Below are 21,177 nucleotides of genomic sequence, written 5' to 3' on the forward strand. Positions count from 1 at the left end.
CACCCAAGTTGTGCCGTTGGGACTCCTGAGGATTAGGGCGTTCATGAAATGGGTTTTGTCACTACATTTCAGCCCGATTCGCGACCTTTGCCGCTCGGTAACAGTGCTCCGCAGCCTTGCGCCACTGGGAGAGCGAAGACTTTTACGAACGGGGAACCCCTCTGGGGGCGGTTACTATGCGGAAAGTTGTGACGACAGATGCGTCCTTAACAGGCTGGGGTGCCACCCAGGAGGGCAGAACGGTGAATGGTCTGTGGCCAAACAGACTACGTTCAGCGCACATAAACTATTTAGAGCTTTTATCCATTTGGAAAGCTCTGAATCATTTTCTGCCTTGCCTGCAGGGACATCACGTTCTAGTACGGTGCGACAATATCACGGCTGTGGTTTATATCAACCGTCAGGGCGGCATGCGCTCGTCGAAACTCCACACTCTAGCTTACAAGCTTTTGGTGTGGAGTAGACGGGTTTTCCTGTCGTTACGCGCAACTCACGTTCCGGGCATTCTGAACAGAGGCGCGGATCTGCTATCAAGGGGAAACCCAATCTACGGAGACTGGCGTGTTCACCCGCAGATAGTGGAAATGCTATGGATGAGATTCGGACGGGCGAGCGTAGATCTATTCGCCTCGCGCGAAAACTACCATTGTCCTATGTTCTTCTCTCTAAGGGACATGGACGCGCCCTTCGGGGTAGACGCACTGGCCCACCCATGGCCCAGAGTGCTCCTGTATGCTTTTCCTCCCCTGTGCCTGATAATTCCCACATTGGCCAGGGTGAGAGAGCAGGGCCTTTCTCTCATTCTGATAGCACCCAGGTGGCCCAAGGCACCATGGCTGGCGGAGATAATTCCTCTGTTATACGCCGAGCCGTGGCGCCTTCCCGTTCGCACGGATCTATTGTCCCAAGCCAACGGGGAGATTTACCACCCCCACCCAGACAGGGTGGCTCTCTGGGCCTGGCCCGTGAGAGGACGAACCTGAACGCACTTGGGCTTTCGCCGCGTGTCGTCGCCACTATTCAGAATGCCAGGGCCATCTCCACACGGTCCATATATGTCTGTAAGTGGCAAGTGTTCGAAGGGTGGTGCGATGGGCGCGGTCTCACATCTTATCGGTGCTCAGTTCCTGATATTTTGTGTTTCCTTCAAGACCTCATGGAAAAAGGGAGATCCTTTACCACCATTAAGGCCTACTTGGCTGCAATTTCAGCCTGTCATGTGGGTTTTGAGGGCTCTACTGTCGGGCAGCACCTTCTAATCCGCAGATTTATGAAGGGTGCACGCCGCTCCTTGCCAGTCATCAGGAGAACTGTTCCGGAGTGAGACCTCTCCATGGTGCTGGAAGCGCTGTCTCAGCATCCTTTTGAGCCTCTGGGGAGTATTTCCCTTAAGCTGCTGTCCTTCAAAACAGCTTTGCTCTTGGCCTTGGTATCTGCTAAACGTGTCAGTGAGCTACATGCACTCTCGGTTCACCCCTCGTGCACTAAGTTCTCCCTCAGTGGAGATAAGGTTTCCCTTAAGCCTAACCCGGCCTTCATGCCGAAGTGCTTCCCTCCGTTCACTTCGGAGGTGTTGGAGCTGTCCGCTTTTCACCCTCCACCTTTTACCTCTCTAGAGGATAAGAGGCTGAATGCTCTCTGTCCAGTCCGTGCTTTACCGGCATATAGGACCAGGACCAACGCTTTCCGGAGGAGTGACCAGCTCTTTGTTTCATGGGCCCCACCGCACAGAGGGAGTCCCATATCGAAGCAACGCCTCTCACATTGGGTTGTGGACGCTATAACTATGGCTTATGAAGCAAAGGGAGTGCAGCCCCCAAGGGGCATCAGAGCTCATTCCACAAGGGGCTTAGCCGCCTCTTGGGCTTTGTTTAGGGGAGTATCACTGCAGGACATCTGCTTCGCTACCAGTTGGGCTTCTCCTCATACCTTTGTGCGTTACTACCGGCTGGATGTCACCAGAACCTCGGTAGCACATTCGGTTTTAGGGGTGGGGTCTTCTTAGCTCTTCCCTGTAACCCTGTTGGGAAAAAAACAATAAGAGTGAATGGGCCGGCTGGCCCTGTTCATTCCTGTCACCAAACATTTACTTCCCTTTATGGGTATAGTTTATGTGGCTTGGTGGGTTGGGGTTACTATCATGTATGTGCCTCATGCATGTTTCATGTCCTGCTTGTCCATAGCAGTTAGGTGTGGCGTCACCTTTGCAGGTTCATGATTAATGGACATGTCAGGCACCGCCTCTCCGAGGTGACCATCTTTCTCTGGCTTTCAGAACCTCACTGTGAGTGTATTGGGCAATCGGGGAGCTGTCCATGTCTCTCCCATAGGTGGATCTCGAACACGAGATGATGAAAAAGAACAATAGGTTACTATCGTAACCCCGGTTCTCTGAAACATCGAGTGGAGAGATCCACCTTTTTGCCCCACGTTTTGCCCCACTTGCCGCACGAGAAGCGAATATACTTACTGAGGAATAGCAGTGCGCCCAGCTGTTATATGCCCGTAGGTAAGGGGGTGTGGCCTCACCTGGCATTGGCTGCGCGCTTCTGTCTGTCTAGCCAGACTTGGTGCAATTGGATGCTTCCGCAGAGGTCAGGTACGGATGCCCTTCCCATAGGTGGATCTCTCCACTCGATGTTTCAGAGAACCGGGGTTACGATAGTAACCTATTGATTTGAATGTTTGCATATTGAACTTAACTCAATGCAAAACTGAATAAAGTTGCTCATAGAGTATTGCGTTCTTATTTGCATGCTACAACATGAAAAAACAAATGCAAACTTACAGTTACAGTTCCAGCCTATTTTTTCATTGTTTAATCTAGTATATCAACATATCTGTGTAATGAGCTTATCTCATTCAGTACAGAGATCAATGATAAGAGCACCAACATAGCTGAAACAAATTCATCACAAAAGTTGTAAAAGTTTAACTTGTTTTATTTTACTACACACAAGTAACCCAAATCAGGTGATTACAATCAAATATTTACAGAGGTTTCCCCATATATTCAAGTAACAAAAAAATAATAAATATGGTAAACAGGTTTGAAAATTCTCAGTCAAAGAGAAACCCAACCAAAAACATCATGTGAATCGCATTATGGCCTCAAAAGTGCAGAACAGACATTAATGAGTTTACTTTTCCTGCTCAAATGAAACTGAATGACACATACTGATTTATAGATTGTGTTGTAAGAGTAGTGTAGCATTTTGGAAAGCACACTTTTAATTTAATTTCTGCCTGTGTCTTTTTATTCCCTTATGAGATGATAGTTGGTGTCAGTTGCATCAAATCTGCAGAATTCGGGCTGCATTTGCCCCTTTGCACGCCTTCTGAATTAATTTTCTAGTCAATGAATGTAATGAAAAACTTTGTGCCAAATCAAGATTCCAAGCACAGAAACATCAGTACCTCTTTGGTTTATCTTTAAATTGCAATACCACAGATAATCTACCTAAAGAGTCATGAGGACACAGAATACTGATTTGTATGAGACGCAGGTATTACAGCACAATATTGCCAGACTTATTACAGTCTCATTACAGAGTATTCACTAAAATGAGGTGAATAAATGTAAAAGTTATTATACATCTCAAGCTGAACAGGAAATCAATGATTAAATTCAATTTAGGGTGAATTTCTTCCAAATGTTTTACAGCAGTAGCTTAAATCTTTTCTTTTTAATGGCAGAAGCATAAATTAGCCAACATCAAAGTTTCTAAAGAGAAAGGGGTATTATAAAAATGAATCATTATGTATTGAACATTTTCAAATCAAGTTTTTCTTTTGTGTAAAGTATAATAAGTTTAATGCATCTTCATGCATCAATTATTTTTTAATTTAGCTCCATCAATAACAACTGCATGTGATCTGCAAACACAGAAGCTATTCAGGCCGGAAAATTCAGCGATAAAAACAGTTAATTAACTGGCAATAGTACAATTCAAACTAAAATGGAATGGGGTATTAAAATGCAAGTCAAAATATGCAGTTGTTTATCAATTACACCAGGAAATGATTGCTACTTATAGCCATGCATATAAATACAATAAATGACACATGAATAGGCACATGACAGTGAGCATACCTTGTGTTTTGTTCATTTCAATAACGTCTAACAGAGAGAATAAATTAATTTGTATTGTAAGATATCATCTTGCTCTGTGCATTGAAATTTTCATAAAGCTGGCTGTTCATACATGGGGCAGTTTGCACAGTGCATTCCAGTCAAATTTCTACACTACGTTTTCTCAGCACTCACAATAAGAGAAAAAAAACATTTAAGTTTGAGAGTATAAATGCAGTAGATACACAGAGAAATTTATACAAAAGCATAATAAATACAGCAAGCTTTGATATTAAAGCACTGCTTCACAAAGGTACTAATAGTAAGGCAAAATAACCATTGAGTTTTGGAATTTCAGGAGGAGTATTTTCTGGTCATTAAAGTGACAGGCCTTAGAAATTACTGCATTTATCATGCTAATAAACATTCACCATCATTTAAAAAAAAAAAAACTCAAAATAAAAATGCAGAAAATATCAAACTCTAGCAAACATCAAGAGGTAAACAGACTGTGACAGGAAGTGCATTGGCCAATCAATGAGGTTGATAAATACAAATCTACAGCCCATTTTGCCCTATATGAATGGTAATAATTACTTCACAGTGTTAAAAACTGGAGATTTTGTTCTCCCAGACCCATGGGACTCATGATAGCTTATAATGTTTCAGGGAAAATCGAACTATTGCAAGCCTGCTTTTGTGTCTTCTCTCAGTTCCCAGTTTTTAAAACTGAATGTGAGGCATATAAAACAAAAGTTTGCAATGTATTCAATTAAAAAGCACTGTCAGGATTCCAGTTGAAAAAAATACCCATATAAATGGATATAAATTAAATTCAAGCCACTCTAATGTGTGCCAGACAGTGAATCCACTTTTGTGGAATTTCTTCATACAGCAAATGGATATCCATATTTTTTTGCATTTCCAATATCAAATTGCTATTTCAATGGATGCAGAAGCCCACTTTTTTTTGTAGTGATACTGGATGTTCATTTTCAAAAGCTTGGGATCTTTTTTTTTAAGAAGTCTCTTATGCTCACCATTTATTTAATCAAAAATACAGTAAAAACAGTACTTTTTCGTTTTCTATTTCATAATTATTACTCCAGTCTTCAGTGTCACATGATCCTTAAGAAATCATTCTAATATGCTGATTTAGAGCTCAAGAAACATTTATTATTATTATCAATGTTATATATTTTAACAAATATTTTCGTGGAAAACGCAATACATTTTCAGGATTCTTTGATGAATACAAACTTCAAAAAAAAAGAATCGCATTTACTTGAAATAGAAATATTTTGTAACATTATAAATGGCTTTAAAGGGGTGGTATAATGCACCTTTTCACAAGATGTAAAATAAGTGTCTAATGTCCCCAGAGTGTTTATATGAAGTTTTAGCTCAAAATATTTTTCTACAGCATGATAAAATTGTCCCTTTTTTAAGGGGGGTGAGCAAAAACTTGTAGTTTTGTGTGTCCCTTTAAATGCAAAGGAGCTGCCTCTCTCGGCACAGAGGGCGGAGCTTCAAGAGCTTGTGTGTGTTAGCAGCTCTGATTACCTCGCAGACAAGCACTAAAATGTCAGAACCTGTTCTGCCTTTAATTTAAAACTGAAGTCGGACAATGATGGAGATACTCAGGAAGAAGTGACAACATGTAGAATTCAACAGGACGTTTTGAATGGTTAGTTGATGAATTTATGTTGCTGATGTGGAGTTAACTATCTTCAAGTCTTTGATTAGCATATTCTGTCATGATAACCTCTAAAATCGATCGTGGGGGAACTGTTGCTATACTACAACAACTCTTCCTCTTCTCAACATGGACTGCGTGTTCCCGGGGGCGGGGTTTATGTAAATTTTGGGTTAGTGATGTTACTAATCCTGGAGGAATCTCGTGTAGTCCCTACCAGCCGTTTGTTGTAGTCCTTAAAAAGCGATTTCTTTAAAAGCAAATATCTTCCTCTGCTTTGAACTTTGAGCATTGTAACAACTGCAGATGTTGGTTATCCTCATACAGCAACATTACACAATAACTAAAATTAGAAAAGTGAAATCATAAATAATCAACCACCCCTTTAATGTCACTTCTGATCAATTTAATGCATCCCAGTTGAATAAAGTATTAATTTCTTTAAAAAAAAAATCATACTAACCCAAACTTTTGAACACTATGTACCAAAGATACTTCATCTGTTTAAGAGTAGGTTAAACAGTATGTTTGAAACACTGCAACCACTTACATGACATGTATACTGCTCTGTTGCGTTTTTGTACCATTCCATGGCTCGGCATGGACAGGGAAGCACCATTCTCACTTATTCTTCATATCAAACTCACCAACAGTGAGCTTATGCCATTAGCCACCATCTAGCATGTTTGTACCATTATATCAATCCATCCACTGCAATACACCCCTTCACTCCGACACTTACTGTTGTATAAAATGTATAAGGGTAAAGGCCTCATTATGCTTCTGCGTCAACTCCATGGCGTAGCTACGCCGTCACTCCTACGGCGTTGTGGCCGTTTTATGGTTCTGCGTCAGGTTGAGCTGCATCGCGGTGCATCTGACCAATCACAGCCCTTGTGGTCTGCGTCGCCTCGACGCGTAGTTACAATTTTTTGGAGGTGCACGTCGAGCTATGGCGGAGGGGTTCGCGGCGACGCAGAGGGGTCTGCGGGGGTACGCCGTCGATTCGACGCAGAAGCATAAAACAGGCTTAAGATGAGGAGGAAGAGTCGATGAAAAAGTGGTATGTTGTATGTCTTGGATATCCCTTCTCCTCTAGTAGTGCAGCACAGAGGCCCGTGGAGCCAAAATGGGTCAGAACTACTGACCTTGAGGCAAAAAAGGTGCAACTAGCTCACTATTTAAATCTTACTTTTGAATCAACCTGATGATCTAATGATTGATTCCGAAACAGAATGGTCCCATCCCAGTCCTTCTCCACAAACCTCTTACCCCCATGGTCTTCAGTCCTGAGTTTTGAGGACTCCCTCCTTATTGGAAGCCCTACAGCGACTGGGGATTGCTGGGCTCGTGGGAATTGTCGAAGATCCAGCAAGTCTTTGTACTGAATTTCAGGCCTGATCATGCGTAGGCAAGCTTCCCACGTGGCGTTGTCCAGTCCCGACTGCAACTCATAACCCAAGATCTTCACTAATCCACTCTGGAAAGGGCGAATGGTCTTGTCTCGGATACGACTGGCTTCTATGGGGCGGCCGCCGTTGCGTAAGCAAATGCGAGTGAGAATCTCCCTTTTGGTCCTAAGCAAGACCACCTCAGATTCCATCTGACTACGCCCAAAGCGCTCTACTTCCTGCCAAAAAGTGAGATTGAAAGCTTGGTAAAGATGCCAGTCCAGCGCATTCCACTCACGTAATTTGGATTTTTGCTTGTCTGTTAAAGCCAAGGGGGCTGGAGCTGCCTTGACCACCCATCCTGACCTTCCACTGGGCACTTGCTGCCTGGCGTTTAGGCTAAAAGAAACCACAGCATCTAGTGGCCAGCACAGAGCGTGGCGCAGCAGCACCATAGATTGGTCAAAATACTCTGAGAGAAGGATGAGCTTGAAGTTCCGACGCACTGCTGCCACACCGCGCTTGACCAGCGCTAGGCTGAAGTTAGAGGTATGATCCAGACCAAAATCAAACCACATCAGGTTGCGGGCATAATGGTTGTTTCGGAGTCTGGGGTCGTAGTACTTATAGGGGTTGTCTGCAAAATCTCCCAGTCCTTTGGCACGCCTGAAGGCAGGGGCAACGTTTTTATAGTAGGCATAGGAGGATTCGGCTAGCGCCAAAGGGTCTCGAAGGATGGAGAAATAGAAGGTGTCAGCTGGCATGACCTTCTCAACCTGTAACAAAAGTGAAAAAGAGAATAACATTCCAAATAGGAACATTTTCAATCATGTAACTGAACTCAAATTTAAATGCTTAGAAAAGGATATTTCTAGTTTTTCCTAAACAAAAAATTTGATTCTGAACTAGAAGAAAATAAACATGCTATAAAAGTAGTATGAATCTGCAATTGACCGTTCGCAAAGACCCGCCCCCTTTAGTTACTGTTGCTATGTCCGACAAGGCACCCGCTCTCACGCCACACACCATGTTCTCACACAATGAAAAATACAACGCGGAGCAGAGAGGACACTGACAACGTGTTGATAAGACAGGACAGACCAGGTTACTTTTGATATGAAACAAAGTTCAAATTTGGTCATTTTTTAAAGAAATTTAAACAATTATACCGTTTTGTGGCACTTTAATGTGTCTGACAGATCGCTGTAGAGCCTCAGTTAAAGATGCTTGTGAACTGATCATCTCTTCCTTCTAGTTAATTTATAGCATCAAATAAACATGAATGAACAGAATGAATATTTTAACCGCGGAAAGACGTCAGTAAATTTCGTTTTTCAAGTTAAAATCCTCCAACATTAATCTACAAACTCTCCTGACTGCTTTGTCGGACAAAAATGGTGGATTTGACGGATTATGATTGGTCAGATCGCATGTAAATCAAACTCCCGGCGAAGGGTCAATTAGCTAGTTAATTAGTATCTATCTGCTAGCGTCAATCAAAAGAATTCACATTATTATGTGGTATTTATTATTAATGAAAACATAATTGTGCTTATTATAGCATCACTTAGTGTCAGAAAGAAATGTATTTGATGCCCAAACAGAAGGCCAGAAAAACAATATTAATACTAAGGAATCAAATTGGTTTTGTTGCTTGGACGCCTAATTAATTTGATTAAATATGTATGAACAGAGTGTAATTGCAACAGATCTGTCCGAGAAAATGCCAGCTACCATACGCTGTACCTCTGGTTTGTTGAAACGCATGTGATTTCCCATAATGTCAAATTCTGCCACGTGAGGGCCTCTGTATCCTTTCACCCTCTGGGCAATAAAGGGCAGTGGGTAGCCAAATTGGTACCCCACAGGCAGGGCAAATTTAAGGCCCCGCTCCTCTCCAAAGCGATAGAGCAAATTGAGAACGGTGCTGCTTGCTGTCTTATGAGTCTTCAGGAACATGATGTGTATGTGGGGCTGACAAGACCCCAGAGAGTCCCCTTGGGAATTGTCAGAGGGAAAAGAGTAGAGGGAGTGAGGCCTCTCTGGCTGCATCCAGCTAATGGAAAGAAAGAACAAATGATGACATAAAAATTATAATAAGAACGAAAATAAATCTCCCGTTCTACTCAATATACTAAGAAAAATTACAGGATGAACAGTGAAAATAAATTAAACAAGACAGAAAGGCCTGTCAGGTTACAAATAATTACACAAGAGAGATAATTGAGATAAAGTGATTAAGAAAGTAGAGAATAAACACTTCAAAGAGAACGGGTGAGAATAGATTAGCCACAAATAATGAATTCAGAGATACTCTGAGAATATGGAATGCATAATCCCTTATATGTGCCAAGAGGCACATTATTATAATAATATATTCTATATATATTCGTAATAAGATGCCGTAAAGAAGAAGAATTACACAATACTCTTGACTGGATAAATAGCATTAGATGAAAAATAAAAATTTTGTCATTGTTTACCCTAGACAATACTATGTATTTAAAGCTACACTGTGTGATTTTTACCCCCATCTAGCGGTGAAAAGGTATATGACCATCCAGTGAATATTAGTTTCTGTTCCTCTCAATTCCGATTTCGTTTTAACTCCTACGGTGGCCAATGTAGTCCAAGATTGGAATGCAGCATTACAACTGCATTATCACATTAGGCTACGTTAATTGTGTATAAAGTAAAATAAATGAAAAATAACTAAAATTTAAAGTGCCTACATATAACTTATAGCCTACAAATTATAGCGCCATTAAAATATTAATCACATGTTATCCGTCATAGAACACGGATTTATGTTACAAGGTAAACAATACTTTTCATCATTGACGCGAGGAAACCTATCCTAGATGTCGTTCTAGCGTTATGCACAGCACACCATGATATAATTAGCCAAGCAACTTCCAATATACACAAACAGGCTTAATTAACGTTACCTGTCGAGAAGAAAGCAGGCAACGTCGGCATCCTTTTTAAAATCGTTGCTCGTCATGAGCTCTTTCCATCTTGGAAAGGCCACTCCAATATTTACTTTTGTCTTGTTGATTTGCCTGTTGCGTTGCCGTCTTAATTCTCTTTTTCGCTTCCTTGGCGACTCTGATACGTATCCTCGAGAATAAGAGTGATCCTCCATCAGCAACAGACTTTCAAAAAGGCTTTCAGGTTTTTATATATCAGTCTCAAGCAATCCCCCTCTTGAGATTCGACACGGTGCCATCGAGTGTTAAAACGCGAAAGGCGAAGCTTGAATTAACGGGTATGTCCCTCTTTGGCTAATGTACTTTCAAGATGGAGGGGCAACATGGCGACCGACATTAGAACCCCCCACCCGTATGTATTTTCAATGGCATATTATACACTCACGAGAATACTTTATTACTTGAACGAAGTAAATATACATTAATGAGCACATATATTTTTGAAAGAACTAAGTGTTTTTAGCTAAGAATAAACTAAAAAAGTTACACAGTGTAGCTTTAAGCTTTTTTTTAATAAATGCTGTATAAAGTGTACAGTAAACAAGAGAAGAACTATTTGAGAAAGAATGAAAATAGAAATAGGAACATTTTCTTACCTCTTGTTGAAGATGACTCCCAGAAGTTGCCCAGCAAAAGCGATGACAACAAATACCAGGAGTGCTTTCCATATGGGCCCCAGCCGATAACATCCCAGCCACCGCATTCTCCTATGACCAAGAGGAGAACTGTTAGCCTCGACTGTGATATTGTGCAGCACAGAAGGAGAGTGAAATTTTCAATAATAGAGTAACAAATGATAAAAGACAAACAAAGAGACAATAAAAGAGAAGAGCGTGACCATGCGAAGAATGGAATGTGTTAGAAAGGAGAAGCCATGATTAGAAACACAAAAGTGACATTATGCCAGGGACGACAATCAATTTGATAGAAAAACGCAAACGGAGACAAACAGCCAGGTGTACACCTGTTGTCAGGTCAAATCCACATATATAGTTAACACATACAAAAAGCTTAAATGCTGCTTTTTAAAACTCTTTTCCATGCCTTATGTCGCTATTATATATCTGCATCCTATACTTTCTACTACTCAGGCTTAGATCAAAACGAACAGACTTTTGTCCAGTGCTTCATTGCGAACTATATTATGTTTGCATGAAAACGGGTGTAGAGTGAAATTAAAGAGGCTGTGGGACAGAATATGCGAAAATCGGCCTTTTTCCATACGCTTGCCTCGTCTTGTTTAAAAGGATGTTGCAGAATTCGTTCGGACAAAGACAGACTGCCTCTCTCATAAATTACAGATTGCGCCTAACAGTCTCAGCCTGATACACTTACCGAGCTGATCGTCTGAAAGCCATAATAAAACCCGGCCGGTATCACTATAGATCGGCGCTTGGCAATAGCCTCGGTGCATCTCGGCCGATGCCTTTCAAATACGCCCGACGACGTCTGTGTAATGGAAGTGGTCCATCCGTGCGTATATGTTCCGACAACTGAGCGCCTGCACGATTGCCGTCAAATGCGTTAAATTTCCCGTTGGCTTGACGTGCATGCATGCGCTTCGCTTTAGTTTCTCGATAGGTTAAGACAGAGAAAGGGGACTGCTTTATGTTTTGGGAGAGTGTGGGCGGTGTTTAGGAACCGGTCTACTGCATGGTCTTCTGCTATGCGAGTCAAGGTCTGACGTCAGACCTGCTCTTTGCTTACAAGCACAAATCCAGATTTGCAGGAACGATCAACGCAGACATTATTCCAAGCGGAGCACATACGTAAACTGCTGATCAATCGTTATAGCTACGAATACGGTACTCTCCAATGTTTTATGAAATTTTTAGAGCATTAGAGGCACACATGCAATGTTTTTTTATTTTATTTTTTTATTTTCTTGCATAGGTATTAGATCAACGATGGACAACAAAGGTCCTGAAGTGCCCCTTTCCTGCAGAGCAGCAGAGTTTAGCTCCAACCCTGATTTTTAACCAAAAAAAGTCACCTGTAGGCTATAGCCTTAGTAACTCGACAGACAGTGATAAGCCTGTTCAGATGTGTTTGACTAGGTATGGAGCTAAACTCTGCTGCTCTGCAGGACAGGGGCCCTCCAGGACCTATGATAAACTATTATTCTGCATAAAATTAACTGTGCGTGTAAAGTAGCTAGTTTTAAAGACATTGACAACATGGCGAATGTAAAATGTCCAAATTTTATTCATAGCTTCACACATTTATATGATTTAGAACAGTGGTTCCCAAGTTTTAGAGTGGCGTACCACCTGAGGGATTTACCAACTGCCATCATACATTTTCCTTTAAGAGACAATATTTAAATTGATTTTCAGGTGCATTTTTTACCTTTATAAAGGCAAGGTTTTTCTAACCCTATTAAATGTAAGTCGTGTTTTGTCAAATTCTGAAAATGTCATTATTTAATAATTTTTAATATAATAAATAAAGTAATGAATTAAACTAAATCAATAATTTTAATCAACTGTAATCAGTATCAACAAAAGTCATTTTTCCACTGGCACAAGCTGCATCTTGATGTACTGTTTAATGATGCTCAGAGGTGGCCTGAATGCAATTACAATGGCATTTGTAATGAGATAATGTTTTAAATAAAAAATGTTCAATAGAGAAATCCGAAATGATGGTAAAAACTATAACTATAAATTGTATAGTAGACATGCATTTTCTGTAACGCTGCTTTGAAACTATGTATTGTGAAAAGCACTATACAAATAAATGAATTGATTTGAAACTAAAACTGGCTAAGTCACTGTCTTAATGAGTGAGTCTTCTAGTCATTCATTCATTCATTCATTCAGTTACGATGCAAGTGGCTGTATTTATGAATGGGTCATTGAAACAGTTCTGCTGTTGCTTTCATTGGAACTATTATTTTGTTGCAAAATAGAGCAAACAATATTGACAATGCTGTTTAAAATTTACGTCACTTAATATTAGCTTTTTGTTTGTTGAACTATTGTATAAAATCAATGTCACTTTTGCAATCGTGTGTATGTAGCACGATTTGCAAATGCAGCATCCTATGCACGCAACCATATCTACATCATATGCAAGCTACTTGTGTGGACGCAGTCAGTTTTTACCAAAAAAGATGAGGTAGCCTAATTGACTGGATGTCATGTAAGCATTACTTTTACGTCCATTTTCCCGTTTTTACTCAGCATGTTGTTCGTGTTCCTCCTCTGTCACGTACCACAGTTTGGGAAGCACTGATATAAAACAATGGCGGCAAAGTCATTTAAAAAAAACACATGTATTATATATATTACACGATTTCGGACACAGCTATTGGCCTATGAGATAGCATGAAAAGTTATAGTCTCAAATTCTCAAATTGTTGAAACATTCTCAGACATGGTACTATTGGTACTACTACCATGGTACCATTTTTTGTTTTTAATTTTCATCAGTGATCTGATACGAATTTAATATTGCAGTGTTTGTTCATTTTAAAGTTGCAATGCCTGTATCGAGACATCCATCTAGATAAATTGATTATTGAAAAATTAAAAAAAATGCAGGGTTGTTGATTAAATGGAGGCAGATCTAACCCAGCATGCCCAATTTTGCTTTTAAAAGATGTCTTAAAGGCATCTAAACACAGCCTTGATGACTGGGCTAAAAAAAAAGGCAAAATTTGGCCTGTCAGTGAAAATTGAATTGACTTATACAGGCTATCCATTAACATGTCAAAGAAATGAAACCAAACACCTTTTAATAAGTCACAGTTGACTTTGCTTACATTACACTTGTTGAAAATTTCGTATGAACCATTTGCCTGTTGTTAAAGGAGTAGTTCACTTTCAAATGAAAATAAGCCCATTATTTACTCACCCTCAAGCCAAGGTGTAGGCCTAAATATGGCTTGAGGGTGAGTAAATCATGGGCTAATTTTCATTTTAAAGTGCAACTACTCCTTTAAGGGTGAAATTTACCTCTCAGGCAAAGAGCTAAGATACATTTGCACTATTGACCCGATATAGCCGGACTATATTGGGTCAATAGTTAACCCAGTGACAGTGAAATGACAGCTATTGCTTGCTGGGAAATGTAAGCTTGCAGTTGATTATAAGAAATAGAAAGAGTTTATGCAGATGAAATTATTCAAAACGGAATCGGACATCATGGATTGCAGTGTTGCAATGTGTTCAGTGTTGCCTAGTGAGGACAATGCAACAAAGAGATGCTGAATAGCAGTGCAGAAAACACTGGCATGTCCTGTAAAGATGTAATTAACTAACACCCGCTCACCAGATGAAATCTAATAAAACTGCTTCAGGGATTCTTGGGATAACAAATAGCTCAAAATAGAACCAATAACACTCACTCAATAATCCTGGAAGCATATCCAAGTAAGCAGCTCCAAAAGCTTCTAAACAAAGCTGTATTTAGGCCCTGATCACAAGTGGTCAGTTAAGACAGATGACCACTTACACCTTTGTCTCCAGTGACCGCTTTTGATCAGATTTTGTTGAGGGAAAGAATTCTGTTTTGTCACAGCAAATTACTGACAACATCAGTATTTTTACACATTGTTTTTTGTATCCCCACAAAGGTAAGGAGTGAAATGCTCATTAGTCAAGCACCTGTATTACCTGATCCACAATAGCTCTTTGCCAAAGAGGTAAATTTCACCCTTAAAGGAGTGGTTCACTTTAAAATGAAAATTAGCCCACGATTTACTCACCCTCAAGCCAGGTGTATACACCTTTGGCTTGAGGGTGAGTAAATCATGGGCTTATTTTCATTTTAAAGTGAACTACTCCTTTAACAACAGGCAAATGGTTCATACAAAATTTTCAAGGGCTCATGTGCAATTTTCAACAAGGACTTGTTTCGATTTCCTGCATTTTACCTCTTTTACCTCGTGTTTTTTTTCTTTCTTTCTTTTTTTCTCACTGGCGATATTAATGTTCTTAATCCATTTTGTTGCACGTAAATGTACACATGCTGGACATCTTTGTGTAAAAATATTGGATGCACAATTGGATTTGTGGATGACTTAATGCAATTAGTTGCCATTTAGCAGCTTTTTCTAAAGCAGCTTAAAGTACACTAATTGCTGGAACAGTGCCTTGTAGTATAAGTTGCTAAGGAACAGTATTGATACAAAATTTCACAGCAATGCGATAGAACCAGAAGCCACAGATTCCCCAGAGAACTTTCCAGCAAGTAGGCTAGTTCTCTTTTTCTTTGAGCAAAGAACATTTTAAAAATCTAAAGAAACTTTTTCCACTATAAGGTACCATTTATTCAATCAAAAGATTCCATGTATGTTAAAGGTTGTTTATTGAACAATCAATGTCAATAAAGAACCTTTATCTCACATATGATTATCAACTGTCTGAATGGAAAATTTGTAAACCAAGCATGGCACTGAGTTCTGACTGTTGACACTTTACACAGTCACTTCCCCTTTGCTATCCAATGCATAGTTTAGGTTAGACTGCATCTTAGAATGCTGTGATTCTGATGATACCTACTGCTGCCCGTAGCTTGAATTATGTGCATAAAGGTAATATACGAAGGCGATTGTATACGAATAGATTTCATATCTTTTATTAGTTAAAATTTTGCATGGTTTTGTTTCAGGACCCAGATTTTACAAGTGACAAACAATACGAAAATATGTATTGGGCAAATGTAACAAAATGTAACAAAGAGGTAAACATTTATTATGTATAAAATAAATGTATATTTAACATGAAATGCATAGTTTGAATTTATGCATAATTGGGTCAATGACGTGACGGGCCATTTTTTTGTCCAAAGGCCTTAATAATAATAAAAAGATATGACATCCAAAGTATGTAAGGTAGTACAATTTGATCTCTTTTATTGAATCCAAAAGGTTTTAATTATATTTTACTACATATAAAGGTATTTTAAAGATTTTGAAGTGTCAAAAGGTCATTCGGTTTAACATTCCGAAGGCCAATACAGCCATTTCATTTGTGATTAAAATATCTTAAAATGTAATACATTTATATAGTTTTTATTCTGGCATGATTTTATAACATTATATATGAACATAGTGCCAAATGGTATTAAAATATGTGTAGAAGTCATTGCTTTGTTATGAGAAAGAATGTCCGGAAAAATTAATTTTATTGATGTCATTCGGAGTAACCAATATGAAGGCACCATTTTGGATAAAGTCATGCAGTCAATATCATGTGACAGGATGTGATATCATTCAGACACCTGTAAAGGACCCCATGGTCAAGAAGCAAAGTAAGTAACTCACTCTTAACTATTTGAAAAAATTCATGTTTTCACTTGCTCATAACGCATGTCCCGAAATATCAGGTCATTCGGTACAACCGATATAAAACATGGAAAATTTAGTAATATTTAAAAAACTTGTACTAAATATAAAATGTTGGATTTTCTTTTTGCTAGCTAGCTAGTCAGCTAACTAGATAGCTAGCTAGATATCAGGCTGTAGCATTGTTTGAAAATATTGTCATTCGGTTTTACCAAAAGTGTCATTCAGTAATACCGAAAATTTGGTCATACCGAATGACCTACTGGTTGTACCGAATGACAGCACTGTATGTAGGTCATATTTGTACATATCTGGAATAAAAAAATAAAAAATTTAATAGGAAATGTGCAGAGTATATTATTACATCATTTTGACCAAATTTTACTTTTGCAGATACCTTTATCAGATAAGGAAAAAGCAGCTCGCTATTGGGAAAGGATCAAAGCTGATCCTGTTAAAAAAGAAGAGATACTTGCCAAAAGAAGAGAAAAGTATAATTTGTTTTTATTATTTATATTATTTCATTATTATTATTACTATTATTATAGTATTATATACAGTAGTATAATATTATATACAGTTGTATGCATTGTAACACTGTTACAATGCATACAATCGGCTCTATTTTGCATTTAGTAACTAAAGAAAACTGAGTGATTAACAGGAACACCTTTCAATATTATATGATTAGTATTATTATTAGTAGTAGTAGTAGTATAGTTTTCTTTTTGTTTTTAGTTACCAAGAACAAGTGTCAATTGATGAACTTGGCCTAAAGGATCAAGAATAAAAGAGTCTTGTATGGATGAGGGCAAAACAAAGGCAGAGAGAGAAGTTGAGGACCGTAAACAATATACTGAACCTGAACCCAGAGTCTTCAAATGTGACACCTGACATCCCAGTGGATGAGGTGCCACAGGAACCACATTTGGCATCAGAGCCAGACAAAATCTTCTACTTTAAAGAAGACGTGCATACAACCATTAGTGAGCCAGAACCTCTAAATTCACGGTTCTCAAGATTATGCTCTGGATGACTTTCATGAATATATAGCATCTAACAATCTAATCTAATCTAAATGTTTAAGAATTTAAACATTTGTTCCAAGAACAATTAAATGCTTCAGTGTTTTAATTACTTTATCACATTATCACATTAACAATATGAGTTGTATGTAAATATGTTGGTTTCAATAACAATGAAATCAAGCATAGTGTCAGTTCTGGCAGGTCATGTTAGTCAATCTCCCCTCAGTGACTCTCAGCTGATCCATGTCTCTAGGAATACAACTCCTATCACTGTACAAGCTCCATCAGTATTATCAGCATCTATCGCGTTCTCAGGAGCTGATTACCCTCCTCTCTCCCCAGCTCCACCTCTCGTCAGTCAGGATCTGGCATTCTGATTCCCCTTGAATCAGAATAAATTCTTGAATTATGTTGTACATTAAAATATTGAATTAATGATATCTGCATTAATGTTGGTTCTGTTCTATTTACCCTAAGGGGGTTATTCCTGCTCTCCTGCTCTTACCCATGCTAGACTGGCCCAGAACAGAACCATACCGCCAATCGAAACTGTATGCTAATTGTCAATTGTATTTGATGATAGTAGTCCTGACAGAAATTTTTTCATGTTTGATGTAATTTCTTACATTAATATTACTGTATATTAAAATTAAAATGTGCTTTTGTAACTATTTTTGTCTGTGTATTGTCTTAAATATTCATAATGTCAAGGGCAGCAGACATAGTCATTCAGTATAACCAGCCTTGGTCATTCGGTAAAACCGAAATATAGTAAATATTTAAATAGAATAATATTGTTTTTAATAACTAAAGAAACTACAATAATACAAATATAAAGCAGATTAGGCTTTTTTTTCTACATTTCCCCTTTTCTCATTTCCCTGTGCAATGTTTTACTTGAATATGTAGGAGGGTTTAGAGTAGTCCAATAAAATTATTACATTTATGAGATCTGAAGTAATGTTATTTTATATTTCTTCTGTGGTACACACTATATACTATTTCAACATCAATGTCAAATCAGGTTTTTTCATGAATAATTATCTGCAAATTAATAATTTTAGAAATATTCATGGTTAAACCGAATGACTTTTTTGGTGACAAATTTTGTTCATCTTGAAAAAAAATGACATAAGCAGTGTTAATTGATTGTACAAACCACATAATCTCATTGTTAACACTTAGTAAAACTAAAAAATGGTTTCAAAATTAATCATATCTCCATTACATTTTTTTACACTTTTAAAAACCTTATCCGTCAATGACCCAATTATTGTTTTTTTAATTTACTTTTTGATTATGTGTTTTAATGTGTTCAGATCCCCAATCCAACAGGCATCTTATAGTTTGAGTGTTTAGTTTATAAATGCTTCTTAACTTTAATGGTTTCATTCTCTCTGCATCCGATATTTCACTGCACAAAACATTTGATCCTAGTTGAAAGTGAACCCATATTTAAATTAGTCTGGGTCACTTTAGCTTTTGTTTAGTTTTGTTCATGATTTTTTGAGGATGAGGGCATGCCACGCAACCTGACCATGTAGGCATTTACCTAAATTGGCTACTGATGCACAGCCTTTGATGTCAACAACAAAAGGTAAGTTAAGGGTTTTCTCTTCCCTTTTAAAACTTGATACATGCATTTATTTGGTTGTACATGATTATACAGTTAGTTGTATACTATAGCACTTTTTCCTTGCTGTCTAGGATCCAATCAGAACAGAGGTGCAACCCATTTTTTAAGTGTTCTATACTGGCTTACTGACCTATGCAAACTTGAGGTAGGTACTAGTAGTCCTTTACATGCATGCCTTTATATAGACTTAAACCCTGTTTCATTTAACTGTGGTAGACCTCTGGCCCATCACCAGTTAATAAGCATAAATGAGGCATGATTGGACAATCTGTTAAAGCAATCTTGAAAATATTTGTGAGTGGAAATTAACTGATGGTTCCTGAAAAGTGTCCGTCCACGTTTTCTATTCAAGAAACAAAACACAGGTAATATTGAACCAGTGATAAAACAGTGAAAGATAATCATCCAAATTAACATTTCTGTTCATCTGGGAAATATTTGGTGTACCTCCTTCCATCCAGAATCCTGGACTAGAACAATACATGTTATAATACAGATAACATCAAAAACCCTAACATACAGCAGTCTTTAATTGCTGCTTCTTTACACAGATCAGTCCAATGCAGGAACAAATCATTCAGACCTGTTTTGTGAACTATAACAACCAATGCAGCGAAAAGAACTCAACATGTTTCTCTCATAAATGTGCCAATGAGAGCTAGATAGATCATTTTCATTTTGGTCGGTTATTTTTATATATCGCACTTAAGCCACATGGGTGACTTTTATGATATAAGGTGTTTGTTATTGTTGTTGTTTTCATCATTTCAGAGCTTGACAGCTTCAGTCATAATTCATTTTTATAATGAAAAAGTGACCCGGATATTCTTCCAAAAATCAAGAAAGTCAATCAGTCAGGTTTAGAAAAACATGAGAGTGAATGAGTAATGACAGCACTTTTGGAGGATTCACTATCCCTTTACGCTTTGTGTGAGAAAGACAATCCCTTTGTGAAACTTCAGAACAAGACAACAGTTAGTCCTTTGCAGAAAGTTGCATGTGTGGAAAATTGGAGAGTGCACAACAGTCCAACCTTGTTCCACAGGCCATTCACATGAGACCAAAGAAACCCCAAATGTAACAGCTGCTAAACAAGCTTACCTTCACTAATCGACCCCACAGCCGAATAATCCACTTATTTACTCGGGATGACTATAGCAACGGATGTCATTAGGTGTTGACCCGAGACGTATTCAGGACAAAAGTAAACAGAATTGGCCAAAATAAAGTATAAAAAGTGACTAAAAAGTAGCCTGACTATACAGAAGAGCGAATAATGTGTAAAACTTAATCGCAGGGCAAATGGTTTCAGAAAATAAATAATTATCAGTAACGTTAACGTTCTCAGTAGGCTAATTAGGTGCGATCAGATTCAGATATTTTAATATAAGAACCCTGGACGATGCTGAAGTTGGAAATGCACCCTTAGACTGTCATTAGTATTTGTTTGTATATATTATCAGGTCCACTTACCCAAATTGTGCCTCAGAGAGGCGTGAGTACAAATCTGTGGCTGTTCCTTACTCCAAGAGCAAAGAAATGTTAGTTCGCGCGGCACTCCCGCATTCCCTGTGAATCAAGCCTATGTCTTCCGTTATCCACCAACGGGCACCAAATGTAACAAAGTTTTGAACTGATAAACAGCCAACCACGCTGAGATGGTTGACTGTCCTTCAAACTACATTAAACGCGGTCTTACTCGCTAAAGAAGTTCCTCGCGTCTGCCTGCTACAAGACAATCCATCTGTCCCAACCCCCATCCATTACTGTATCCCCGTCAGCTCTCTGTGCGTGGACGCGCGGCGCGCTCTCTTCACTCCGTATGGAGAGTGTAACTTTATCCTGTCTACTGCAACATCTTAATACCATACTACATTTCAGTGCTTTTGTTGCAACACTGCAGAAATAAAAGTGATAGTTGTGTTAGAACAATCATTTATTCATTAATTGAATCCATAATGAAATCTTCTGGGTCAATATGAAAATAAATGTTCTTTAATGACACATGGGTCCTTGAAGGTCCTTTAACATCCATGGAACCTTTCCATTCCACAAAAGTAAAAAAAAAAGTT

General features: G+C 38.7%; 1 protein-coding gene across 3 annotated transcripts; it reads right to left on the bottom strand.

Annotated features, from left to right (window-relative positions):
• Positions 1-2,924: 2,924 nt before the first annotated feature.
• gal3st4 (galactose-3-O-sulfotransferase 4) lies at positions 2,925-20,880 on the bottom strand. 3 transcript variants are annotated; one of them, XM_077228327.1, is made up of 5 exons: positions 20,805-20,880; positions 20,579-20,674; positions 10,746-10,856; positions 8,906-9,215; positions 2,925-7,935 (listed from the first exon to the last, which is right to left on the bottom strand). In XM_077228327.1, the coding sequence occupies exons 3-5, from the start codon at positions 10,850-10,852 to the stop codon at positions 6,946-6,948; spliced, it is 1,407 nt and encodes a 468-aa protein (XP_077084442.1). In that variant the 5' UTR covers positions 10,853-10,856; positions 20,579-20,674; positions 20,805-20,880; the 3' UTR covers positions 2,925-6,945. The 3 variants fall into 3 exon arrangements, with proteins under 3 accessions (XP_077084442.1, XP_077084441.1, XP_077084439.1); XM_077228326.1 differs by having other exon boundaries at positions 20,755-20,874; XM_077228324.1 differs by lacking the exons at positions 20,579-20,674; positions 20,805-20,880 and adding an exon at positions 11,485-11,824.
• Between the last annotated feature and the right edge of the window lie 297 nt (positions 20,881-21,177).

This window comes from Siphateles boraxobius, unplaced genomic scaffold (assembly GCF_051911475.1).
Source record: "Siphateles boraxobius isolate OS27281-9 unplaced genomic scaffold, OSU_SipBor_1 130, whole genome shotgun sequence".
Taxonomy (NCBI): domain Eukaryota; kingdom Metazoa; phylum Chordata; class Actinopteri; order Cypriniformes; family Leuciscidae; genus Siphateles; species Siphateles boraxobius.